The sequence below is a fragment of the Chrysochloris asiatica genome, unplaced genomic scaffold (genome assembly GCF_000296735.1).
Source record: "Chrysochloris asiatica unplaced genomic scaffold, ChrAsi1.0 scaffold00051, whole genome shotgun sequence".
NCBI lineage: Eukaryota > Metazoa > Chordata > Mammalia > Afrosoricida > Chrysochloridae > Chrysochloris > Chrysochloris asiatica.
The window spans coordinates 657,810-671,041 of NW_006408569.1; the positions used below are offsets into that span (position 1 = coordinate 657,810).

Below are 13,232 nucleotides of genomic sequence, written 5' to 3' on the forward strand. Positions count from 1 at the left end.
CAATTGTGATTATCCTTCAATAAATCAACACTGAGTTCTATCAAAGAAACAGTAAGGCAAAAAAGCCTATTTAGTTGATAACCGAAGCAATGAATGAAAACATTAAAAACATTAAATAAAGTTTCTAAATAGTGGTCACAAAATTAAAAATAAATACTGTTCTAAGCAAGCTTTTTTTTTTTTTTTTTCCTCCCATAGCAAAAGAGACCTCCTTACATACTTTGGGACCAATATGTGAAGTGTTTCACACGACTGGGCACTTGAGAGGAACTGGTATCAGGTATTAGACAGGGTGGCTAAAGTTCTTAGTGAGTGGTAACCCTTGACATCTTAAAGACATTTCATTTGCTGTGGCCAAATGTTAGTTGACACTGGAAAAGATTCCGTCCTTTTACCAGAAGCTCTTTGAATGACATGGAAAAGAAGTGGTGTGTTGTCAAGCAGGTTTGAGCATACGCAGTGGAACGCTTAGCTTTGAGCTGCCCGAGTCCAGGCTGGCCAGTGAGAGCTCTAACAGGAACCAAATACAAAGCTTTAGCACACTTTTTGGAAGAAATTTTTAGCATGTGCTATCAAAGTCAAGAGAAAAAAGGTGGCTCTCTTCATTTACAGCCATCAGTACTTGAATGTGAAAAAAGGAATGCCCACATTACCAGGTTGCCACCAGAGGCATGTCTGCACTGTAAAGTCAAATTTGCGTATGCTTTTCCTTGGGTACCACCAGTCCACTAGACAAACTGAAACATTCTAAAGAGGAGAACTTGGTTCAGTCCACATATATAGCTTACTTCACTGCAATGTCTGCTTGAACTGTTGACACCGTACATAGGTTAATAGTGTTTCAATTGCTTCCCAGAAACTGCAAACTACAGCTAAATAATATCCACATGTCACATTCTGCCATCTAGTGAACGTTCATAGAACAAACAGGACATTTTTCGGCAGTTCAGTAAAGGATCTAAGAGTTGGGTAGTAAAAAGTTACAAACCCTTTTGGATTTTGGAAAACAGTGAAAAAGAATAGTAGTTATGGATGTCTTATTCATTCCCAGTTTTCTAACTCTGTCCCATGAACCTGTTCAAAAGATGATAAAAAAATGTAAAATATGATGCTTGAGGGGAAGAAACAATAAATATGTTATTGAGGAGTGAGAATATCTTATTGATTTTACTTAAAACTACATTTATTGATAAAGTGAATAGTTTCTTTTTAACTGTTACAAAATCAGCTACTTAGAAAACAAAACAACAAACTGTGCAAGCCTACACAATCTTCTGCATTCTACTAACATGCTCCTAACTAAACATATTAGCATTAAAGTCTTACTGCATTGATCAATGTCTATTGTAACCCGACAATGGATCCAATAGCATGAACTTTCATACCTAGTTTCCATTAAGTTGCTGCTGAGTTAGTTGTTGCTGATCAATTTCTACTTTTCCACGACTTTTACTCTCTCGTTCCTCATCTTCTTCATCCCTTTCATCATTTCCACTATGATTTTTACAATATAGTCTACAAGGAAGAAAGACAAAAATCTCAAAATGTTTTTGTCATTGTCAATGAGAACACATTTATGTCATCATCAGTAGATGAAGGCCCATTTAAAATATGGGTTTCCTCATCCACACTTAAAAATAACAAAAAATAAACAGTTTACAATGTAGTTATGGGTTTACAGTTATGTAAGAGATAGCAAAAAGTGCAAATTCATCTAAAATAAAACTTCTGGTTTAAGATGACAGTTAAAATGATCATAGATGGCCAACTAAGGCAACGTATCATTTTGCCCAATGAAATTGAAAGTCTGTGACCAACTAAAAAATACAAGCTTTTAGGTATACAGATGAAAAATAAAATGCCTGTAATGTTGTTACACCTACAAAATTCAAAACCACATTTCTGGAAATAACATATTGTATATATATATACATGGTAGTGTAGTGGCTATGAATCGGATTGCTAACCTCAAGGTCAACAGTTAGATGAGGGTTTCTGCTTCCGTAAAGATTTGCAGCCTCAGAAACCCTGTGCAGGGTCACTATATGAGTTGGAACCGACTCTACCGTACTTAACAATAATATGTATTCTGGAGTCTTGGTGTGGCGCTGTGGGTTAATGCGCCAGACTGCAAAGCCATTTTAACTGCAAGGTCTATGGTTCAAGCTCACCAGCTGCTCCTTGGAAACCCTATACAGGGTCGCTGTGGGTCAGATCTGACTCAATAGCACTTCACAACAACAACGACATATATATTCTATGTATACAGCGTATTTCCATTCACAGTTCGTGAAACTTTTTTTGAAATCTTTAAATTCATCATTAGCATCCTGGCAGTCCTTTATTGTTGTTGTTGTTAAGCGCTGTTTAGTCGGTTCCGATCTATAGTTACCCTGTATAGGGTTTGAGGAGCCACTGGTGAGCTTGAACCACCAACCTTGCAGTTCAAAAGGCTTTGCAGTCTGCACATTAACCCACAGCGCCACACCAGGCCTCTCATCATCAGTTTTCCAAGTACTGTAATTGGCCAGCTCTTTCTCCTTCTAGACTGGTTCCTTCCACTTCTTTTCTCAGGAGAGTGACTTTTCTGTAAGAGATCAGGCCAATTATCTGGCCAACCATACTAGATTATTGATGTCTGATTGTACTGTTTTGTTTCTTTCTCACCATGGACTTCCTATAAATTGGAAATAGGTTGGTTCACTTCAGGTTCAACTTTTCTTTTTTTTTAGTCAAGGATGCTGCTGTGTGCTGTCGAGTCAGTTCCGACTCATAGTGACCCTGTATAGGGTTTCCGAGGAGTGGCTGGTGAGTTTGAACTGCTGACCTTGTGGTTCAAACTGACCTTTCCGTCTAGTGCTTATCCTACAGCACCACACCAGGACACCTTCGTCAAGGACATTGGTAGGTTATTTAAGGAGGCATTTTATATTTGATCATTTGGCTGAAGTGGTGGTAATGGTAAGACGTTTCCCTTGTCAAGACAGGCTTTCCCCTTTGTAATTAACAACTGATTTCTGGAGGGATGCTTTGGCATCATGTTGTTCTAATCACCTTAGATTTGGTACATACACTGTATTTGAAGGATCCCTGGTAGCGTAGTGGGTTAGGAGTTGGGTTGCTAACTTGCAGCGGGCAAAAGATGAAGCTTTCTGCTCCCATGAAGATGCACAGTCTGGGAAACCCTATGCAGGGTTACTGAGTCGGAACTGATTCCACAGCACACAACCACCACCACTATATATATATATATAAACTCATTCCGTTCTTAAGGAAATGATATGAGTGATTTGAGGCAAGGTTTTAAGTCACTTTAACATATGCACACGTGTAGTTTCTTTAGTTAAATACACTAATCAAACAAGAGTGGGGTAATTTGAGGCCAGTTTTAGGCTAGCAATACACAAGATGATAAAGTGGAACAATGCTTAGAAAATGTTCAATGGATGCCCTCTTGTGGTCAGTACAGGATATAACAAGGATCAAGTAGGAATTCAGAGACATGTCACAAATGTTAAGTGCCCTCGAGGCGGTTCCGACCCATAGTGACCCTGGATAGGGTTTCCGAGGAGCAGCTGGTGAGCTTGAACTGCCGACCTTGCAGTTCAAACGGCTTTGCTGTCTGGAGCATTAACTCACAGCGCCACACCAGGACTCCTGTCACAAACAGATTATGTAAGATAGGTTTACTATGAGAGATTTCTAACATTTGAATAGAATAAAAGGCGGTGGGGGTGGGGGGTGAAGAGTAGGGGTGTCAGCAATAACAACTGACTTCCAAACGGTTTTTTTCCTTTTAATTCTTAAAAACATTTCCAAAAACTTTCATTCAGAGAACTCCAGAGACTTAGTGCTCTTCAAAGACTGCATATTGGAACATCTTTTTGTGAGATCATTACTTAAAATACATACAAGTAAGAGTCCTACGAGTCACCACCCTAAAAGTATATAACCTACATCTTACAGCTTATGGGAAATTTGGGGGGCAGTAAAAACAAGTTAAATGCCATCAAGAAAGAATAGGCAAATCTAGAATGTGGACCGTCTACAGGATAACTTCTTGGTTCTCCAACAAGTGGGAGGGAAAGGCACTGACTGAATTCAGAGAGACTTAACAGACATACCCACCAAATGCAATGTGTAGCTCTCGTCTGTATCCAGATGTGAACAAATCAACTCTAGAAAGATAGTTTGAAGACAACTGGGGAAATGTGACAGTGGACTAGGTATGAGATGATACTAAGAAATGACTGTGAATTTCAAAGTATGCTAATTGCAGAGTCAGTTATATAAGAACCCCCTTGGTTTGTAGGCGATGCTTACCGAAACACGCAGGGAGAAATAACAAGAGCTCTAAGATACTTTGCTTGAGCGTACTTCAAGAAGGAGATAGAGAGCTGTAACAACGGTGACAACAACTTGGTGTAATGGCTGATATTTAAAATCTTTCACAAGTTTTACTGAAAAAGATGAGCCCTTTGTTGTCAGAACAAATGTGAATCCTTAAACGAAATGGACTTTTCCTTCAAGGAATGCTTAGCATAGGCCCAGTACGTGCCATTCACCAGGCTAGTCCCCCAGGTCACAGGCTTCAAGCAAACAGCAGCCCTGCTTTCACAGAACTAACAGCTCATGGTGGAAGACAGCCGGATAATAAAAACAAACACATACTTCAATTAAGCAACTTTCAAATACCATAAAGATAGTTGTTATTGTTGTTAAGTGCAAGTGTGGTGCCACAGGGTAAGTATTCAACCTCAGGGTCGGTTTGAACTGCAAGGTTAGTAATACAAGCTTACCAGCCGCTCCTCCGAAACCCTATACAGGCTCGCTATGAGTCGGAAGTGACTCGAGGTCACTTAACAACAATAAATGTTTCTACTCCAGGGCTACACCAGGACTCCAATAAAGACAGCAAAGCAGGATACAGAATCACTAGTCCTCCCTCCCTCTCCTTTTTATGATGAAAAAGATCCAGAGAGGCCAGTTATGGAAGGAAAGCCCTTTTAGGTAGAGACAGAATTTTCATTCAGAAATTTGGGGGTTTCAAAAAGTTCATGGAAAATTGGAATGAAAAGACAATGAGATTTTTCTACACATTTTTGAAGCCCTCTCATATTTTTCCTATCCATTTTTCTCTCCCACAACATGAGCATTTGGACTCTCATTTGAACTTAGTACTATATCTAGGAAAATATAAATGTCTTAGCTATAATAGTAAGTGGGAAGAAGATAGGAAAACAGTGTGTACAAGAATTTTATTTTTATAAATATGCATATATACAGTCATGTGAAACTCTAGAAGAAAACATTCCGAAAGATTTAAAACTGTTAGAAGATTTAAAGTTGACCTTATTTTTTTGTTTTTTATTTTTCTTACTTACTACAATTCCCAGCAGCAATGTGGAGAACTTAATGTTAAATAGTTTGCTAGAGTTGGAACCAACTTGACTGCCCTTAACAATATAGTCCTAGTCCTATTTCTAAATGTTGGGCTAATAACTATAGGTTGGCAGTTCAAACCCACCAGCTTCTCCTTGGGAAAAAGATGAGGCTGTCTCCTCTTGTACAGATTTACAGTCCCGGAAACCCTGAGGAGCAGCAGTTCAAGTCTGTCCCCTACAGAGTTGCTCTGAGTTGGAACCGACTCGATGGCTGTGGGCTTAAACATTTTTTTGCTTTCCCAAATGAAGATGGGTCACTTTCCCCATAAAATCTGATGTTACATGCTTAAGATGAGCCAGTTATTTGAAATGCAATCAGTTAATTAAAAAAACAACACAGTACAGAATCCTATAAAGGAAAATATAAAATATAAAATTGGCTGGGATCCTTATATACTTGTACAAGTTTTTCTGTGTTTTCAAAACATATATCCAGGTGTGGAGACATGTACTTTCTATTTGCTGAAATAGACCTATTCATATTGCACCACAACTTTTCTCTCCTTAATATATCCTAGAAGGACCCCTCTCTCTAATCTACCCACACATCAATCTGCTTTATTCTTTAATGTTGTAGCTGTTGTTGTGAAGTGCCAGTGAGTCTGTTCTGACTCATAGCAACCCTGTACAAGGTTTCCAAGGAGCAGCGGGTGAATTTGGACCGCAGACCTTGTGGTCCAGTGCTTATCCGACAGTGCCACACCAGACTATTCCACCATATGATGTGTTAACGTCTTTTTATCAAGTGTCTGTACTGTTATGCTTACGGCTAAAGACTTCCATAGAAGAGGGCTATTTGATATGGCCTTGCTAAAAACGAGTGCTTATCGTATATGCTTCTTGCGTAGGTGAGTACCACCTGTGGTAATCTGGTAAGTCTGAAAATACAGCTGAGTCTGAGGAGGAGCCCTGGTGTGGGTATTGATAGTAATGATCATTTAATGCAGGGGGTGAGGAAGGTCCAGCCCATGGGCTGTATCAGGCCTGTGAAATAATTCTGTCTGGCCCTGCCAAGGCAACCACAGTTCCAGTCCTAACGTTTTTTGTTGTTAAATGCCACTGAGGCAGCTCTGACTTGTAGTGACACCCTGTGTAGGGTTTCTGAGGAGCGACTGGTGTTTGAACCGCTGACCTTGTAGTACTGTGCTTATCCTACAGCGCTACACCAGGACTCCAGCCATCACATTCGGGGTGAGTTAATTAAATGTCTTACCAAATACAGCAGGCTCGTTTTTACTTTCATAATTTTGTATGGCCCATGAATAGTGGCATACATTTTGGCAGAAATAAAGTTCCCCACCCTACTCTACAGGGTAATGAAGCTGTGGTTAAGTGCTGTGGAGTCTGTTCTGACTTATAGCGACTCTGTACAGCATTTGTGAGGAGTGGCCAGTGGGTCTGAACTGCAGACCTTGTGACCCAAACCAAACCCACTGTTTTGGAATCACTTTCCACTCACAGCAAAGCTCTAAGGCAGGGTAGAACTTCCCCATTAGGTTTCCAAGGCTGTAAATCTTGCCTTGGTTAGCTGTCCAGCGCTTATCCTGCAGCGCCACCCCAGGACTGCCAGGGTAATGACAGCAGCTATGGCTTACAAAGCAAGCTTGCAGCAGTGAGCACAGCAGTAGGTCTCAGGCCAATAAGATAATGAGATCCACCCTGGCTGGGAAGGCCCAAGCCCACAAACGCCAGCATGACTTGTTATAACACAGTGTGCAAGCAGAGCTTCCACGTTCCCCACAAGACACCTTAGTCACACTGTACTGCGAGAGGCCCAGAGATACGGCTCCTTAGCGGAATACAGGTAGGTCATCTTCCCAGTCCAGATGCAGTCTTCTTGCCTGCATGGTTTCTGTTGAGAAATCCGAGCTTAATCTGATTTGCTTGCCTTTGTATGTTATATTTCTCTTTTCTCTAGCTGCTTTCAAGATGCTGTCTTTATCTTTGATTTTGGAGAGCTTGATTATTATATGTCTTGGTGATTGTCTTTTAGGGTCTATCCATCTTGGGGTTCGTTGAGCTTCTTGAATGCTTACCTTTTCACTTTTCATGATGTTAGGAAAATTTTCTTCCAGAAGCTCTTTAACTATCTCCTCTGTGGGCTTGTATGATTGTTCCTGTTCTGGAATGCCAATAATTCTTATGTTATTCTTCTTCATGTTATCCAACATGAATCTTAGGCTTTCTTCAGATTTTTTTATCCTATTTTGTATTTGTTCTTCCATCTTAGTAGTGTTGAGAAATTTATCTTCTAGCTCACTAGTTCTAGCTTCTATCTCTTCAATTCTATTCCTTTGCCCTTTCAATGTATTGTCCATTTCTGACGTTCTATTATTAATCGTTTGGACCTCTTTCTGTAGGTTTTGAATTGTTTCCAATGCTGTATCTATCTTACTTGATTGTTCCTGTAGCACTTTCCTGACTTCTTCATTATTTTTCTCAACTGCATTGCATAGTGTTTTGATACCTTTTATAATCATTTTTAGGAATTCCTTCTCAGGCATTTCCAAAGCCTGCCCATCTTCCAGTATGGAGTGTAGGTCTCCTTCCAGCTCATTTGCCTCAGTCACTTTATTTCGTTTCTGGACATGTGCAGATATGGTTGTCTGCTTCTGTTTTTTGGGCATCTTCAGGGGTTATCTGTGGCCTTAATACTTAGATGGGTGTGTATTTTGGTGTTTTTTTATGCTTTCTGAATGCCTCCAGGTAGATGTGATCAGGAAATGGGCTTCCCTTTTCACTCTTCTTCCTGAGAAGTTTCGAGATAACACTGTTGGTCGTTTTCATGTAACTTAGGATATAATTTTCGGCCTATTTCCTCTTTTGTCTGCTTGTCCCGCTCCACAATCGCCGTTCAGGACTTGTTTCTAGTTGGAAACAGTTCAGGGCTGGCTGTGGCCGTTTGGTTTTAATTGGAAACTGTCTCTTTAAATTTCCAGGAGATCTGTGCGCATGCGTAGTAGAACCCTCCGAGGGTGGGGCTGGGGTGCCCACTAGCTCAGGCACCCCTATAGTCACCAGAATGGAGGTGCGCAAACAGCATGGGACCAATGAACAGCTACCAAAAGAGAAGAATGTCCACACCTTTATCTCAGCGGTTCTGCCAGGCGTCTGTGGCCGCTCCGATCTTTACCCCACGTGGTCTCACCCAAGATGGCGGCTCCTGGAGCAGCCGAACGTCCCGGACTAGAAAGCAATAGATTTCTTGCTTCTGCCACAAATTCCCCCAGCTGTGAGCCTTCCAACCTTCTAAGTATTCCTTTATATGTGGTTCAGAGTTCTGGGACCAGCCCCTGAGCCTGCTTGTTTGGGTATTCTGTGTTGTTGTTGGCGGAGCTCTCTGCTATACGTCCACCCGATCCGCCATCTTGTTTGTTCTTCCAGATGCAGTCTTCGAAGCAGGAGTGCAGGGGTAAGGTAGTCGACATACCAGTTTTTATTAAGGGGTCCTGGAGCAGCACGGTAGGATAAGCATCTTAGTAAGCTTTACCCATTTATTTAGTGGGCAACAAAGGACAAGCATTTCCTTCAGTGCTAGTAGGGTTAAGCACTAGACTGCTAATCGCAAGGCTGGCAGTTCAAACCCACCATCTGTTCCTCAGAAACCCTATGCAGGGTTGCTATGAGTCAGAACCAACTTGACGGCACTTCTGTAAACTGCCTGTTCATGTCCTTTGTCAAGTTTTAAAATGTCCTTAATGGAGTTTTCTGATATACAAATGTATCCTCTATTTCCTAATCACACTGAAGAGTCTTATTTTTTATGTTCCTATTTTTCATCTATCTACAATTTCTTTTGGGGTATAGTCTGAGGTAGGGGCTCAAGGTTATTGTTTCTACACGGGCAGTTGACTGGCTGTTGTTGTAGTGTCAGCGAGTGATTCTGACTCCTAGTGACGCTGTATGACAGAGGAGAACTGCCCCATAGGATTTTCAAGGTCATCGTTACAGAAACAGACTTCCCCATCTTTCACCTGGTGGATTTGAACTGCCAACCTTCCAGTTAGCAGCCCAATGCTTAACCCACTCTACCACTGGGGGTCATTTGCACTTCCTATCCCACTGCTGTCGAGTTGGTTCTGGTGCTAGTGGTCCTGTAGGACACAGTGGAACCACCCCAGAGGGTCTCCAAGACTGTCAACGTTTGCAGAAGCAGACTGCCACATCTTTCTCCCATGCAGCAGCTGGTAGGTCCTGGTGAGTTTGAAAGGCACCAGAAACTCGAAATGGTAACTTTTGGTTAGCAGTGGAGTGCTAAACCAGTACCTGGTACAACCAAACCCAACCCACAGCCGTTGAGACAATTGTGACTCAGACACTGTGTCTGACAGAGTAGAAGTGTCCCACTGGGTTTCTCATCTTTAGGAAGCAGAGAGGCTGGTGGGTTTGAACTGCCTATCTTTCAGTTAGTAGCCCAATACTTAACCCACTCTTCTGTGCTGCTTAGTATGAGGGGGCTTCAAAAAGTTTGTGGAAAAATTCCATTATCTTTTAATTCCATTTTAACACGAACTTTTTGAAGCCTTAAATTTTACCTTTGTGTGGCCATGTAAGTTCGAAACTACCAGCTGCTCCGCAGAAGAAAGATGAGGCTTTCTGCTCCAGTAGATTTACAGCCTCAGAAACCCCGTGCAGGGTCGTTATGAGTCAGAACTGACTACACAGCACATAACCGTCACCATACATGGTTGAGAGCACTGTAGGATAAGCACTGGACTAGAAACCATAAGGTTGGCAGCCCACCACACAAACCCATCAGCTACTCCTTGAGAAAATGAGACTTGCTGCTTCCACAAAGATTTACAGCCTCAGAAACCCTGTACAGGGTCTCTATGAGTTAACAACACAAGCTTCATGTGGACTGCCTGAGTCTACCTTTTTATGTTTTTAAAAAAGCAATTTATTTTTATCGTTCTGAATACACACAGGAGAACATACACCAACTTAACAGTTCCAACATGCACAGTTCAGTGACAATAATGACCTTTCGGGAGCTGTGCAACCATTCTCACCCGCCTTTCCTGAGGTTCTGCTCCCCCACTAACTTAAACTCACTGCCTCCTAAACGTCTTATCTAATCTTTCCAGTTGATGTCACTTTGAACCCATATGTTGTTCTTATTGTAAAGTGACTGGTGGGTTTGAACTGCTGACTTTGTGGTTCACGGTCCAGTGCGGACCCTACAGCACCACACCAGGAGCTCTTCATCCCATATTGTTGTTGTTATGTGCCGTGAAGTCGGTTCCGACTCATAGCGACCCTGTACAGGGTTTCCGAGGTTGTAAATCTATATGGGAACAGAAAGCCTCATCTTTATCCCGTGGAGCAGCTAGTACTTTCGAACTGCTGACCTTGTGTGCGGTTCGCAGTCCAATTTGTAACCACTACGCTACCAGAGCTCCTTAAACCAGGAACTGGATAGTATTAAAAAATAGTTTTAGTTAGTAAAACTAATGTTCTCCCATGTAAACAAACTATCATATAATTCATAATAAAACATTTAAAAAAAGTTAGTTGTATCTGGCTTAAGGGAAGACATAGCACCAACGTGAAGGGTTACATACAATTTAAATTGACATTACTTCCAACATTTGTATAACTTAAACTTTTTTCTTCTCCCTGATAAACTGTGAAAGAGTTTTAATTAATATTCTAGTTTATTTATCCAAACACATAAAAGGAAAAATAATATGGTAATGCTAAATGAAAACAGATTCTACAGTAAAAAAAAATAAAAGAAACAAAATGCTATAGGGATCAAGAAATAGTAAATTCCTAACAGAAGGGCAGAAGAGAGCTTCTTAGATGTCATCATCTGGGTAGGTAAAGCCAAAATGTGGTCAAATAGAGGGGAAACCATTAAGACATAAAGCTATGTGTTGAATTCAGGAAACAAAATGCCACTGGTTTTGGCTGGACTACAGCACATCATTGTTATTAAGTCCCGTCAAGTCGGTTCTGATTCACAGTGACCCTGTAGAGCGGCTGGTGGGTTTGAACCACCCATCTTGTGGTTAGTAGTCAGTATTTATCTTATAGCACCACACCAGGATTACAGAGAGCAGCATACATGGTGGGAATATGGCAATAAATAATAGATAAAAGTGCAGAACCGGACCACTGAAAACTTTCTAAAGCATTCTCGTTATTTTTTGCTGAAAAATATTAAGGAAGGGAGTGGTACAATGGTGAATAATAGTTATCAGGACTGACTGTGAGGGTTGGAAATGTAAAGATAGACGTTTTGTAGCAAAAGGAGGGGAGTGGTTGACTTGGCAGTCCAGGAGCAGAGGTGCCTGGAACCGTCAAGGGAGAAAAGCGGAGAGCAGGACCCTACCCAGAGAAGCAATGACGCCAGAGATGGAGGCAGAGACGATGACATGGAGAGATGGAGCAGCTGGGGACTCTAGACCCAGAGAGGGAGAGGGGCTATGTGCTGACGATCAAGGAACAGGCTTGCAAGGTATACCGTTTGGTTGGTTGATGATGCATGGAGGGGATTGTAACTATGGCAATGAAATGATATTTGATAGGATGAATGTAAAGCTAATGTTCTCCCATGTATACTATCAAATAATTCACAATAAACATTTAAAAAATAAATAAATAGTTTTAGTTAGGCAGAAGGTTAGGATGTACTGCTCAAAGGACCCTTCTTCTATAAATTACCAGAGCTCCTTTCATCCCATATAGATAGTTCTTAAAGAGGACAATGCTCAAGACAGGCCTTTGTTGTTTTTTCACTAGTTAAGCTGAACTACTGTTTGGTTTTAAGATGATTTCAGGGAATATTTTTGGTTTAATATTTAAAGATTATATCAGTGTAGTAATTTCAGGCATTCATCCAGCCTCTGTGGCTACAGAATATCTATATTCCATGTGAATTGAAAAGTTTCTTCTGTGTTTTCCCTCTTTTGATAAGGATTCTTCGATAGAATATATGGTACTACTGTAGGATAATGTGTTGGACTGCAAGGTCATCTGAACCACAAAATCGGCAGTTCAAGGTCACCAGCCACTCCTCAGAAAGTCTATACAGGGTTGCTATGAGTTGGAAACGACTCTACGACACTCAACAACAACAACAATAGAATATTTGATCAAAATGTTCAGTCATGATAGCTAGACACCACCCAGTATTTCAGGTCTCATGGTAAAGGGGGTAGCTGTTCATGGAGGTAATTAGTCACACATTCCATATTCTCCTATGTCTGACTTTCTTCCTCTGTTGCTCCAAGTGAGTACCTTGGAATGATCCTTGCAAGCTTTTAAGATCCCAGGCACTAGGCAACGAGCTAGGAGGTAGAAGAGAAACACTAAACACTGTATTAATCATCATTAGTTTTCCTTGTAAGTATGGTCGGCGTGCAATTTATAAGACAGCACTGACAAGGTTTGCTCTCTTGCTCTGGGTCTGCATTTAGCTCATCATGTCTGACCTTCAGTTCCAGGCACTTGTAGCTTATCACCTGACCTGATTCATTAGCTCCCACAACCTCAGGCATTAACAGTCTGCTGTCTGGCCTGCCGATTTAGGTTCCTCAGCTCCTGAGACTACGTGGGTAAGGAGAATCATCCAGACTGACCTCTGAACTATGGGTTAGGGACTTGTGTAAGCTGTTTCTTCTGATAGTTGTGGGTTTTGTGAGACACTGCAGTGGACTGCAGACCTCCGGACTATGAGGGAAAAGTGGAGTGGTCATTGACATAAAGGACTGTGAAGCGGTGTCATTTATTTAGGATCTCTTTAAACTCCATGTCAATGGGACCAGCTTTGTGCTGATCTTT

The 13,232-nt window shown here is 41.3% G+C and overlaps 1 protein-coding gene across 3 annotated transcripts in view; it reads right to left on the reverse strand.

Moving 5' to 3' along the window:
* Nucleotides 1–549: 549 nt before the first annotated feature.
* The window catches only part of PHF6 (PHD finger protein 6), a 50,590-nt gene continuing 37,907 nt past the window's right edge, over nt 550–13,232 (reverse strand). For 2 of the 3 annotated variants that reach the window (XM_006862805.1, XM_006862803.1), the window contains exon 9: nt 550–1,515. In XM_006862805.1, coding sequence (XP_006862867.1) covers nt 1,386–1,515 — 130 coding nt within the window. In that variant the 3' untranslated portion in view covers nt 550–1,385. The remainder of the gene's footprint in view (nt 1,516–13,232) is intronic. The other variant, XM_006862804.1, reaches the window with a different exon arrangement.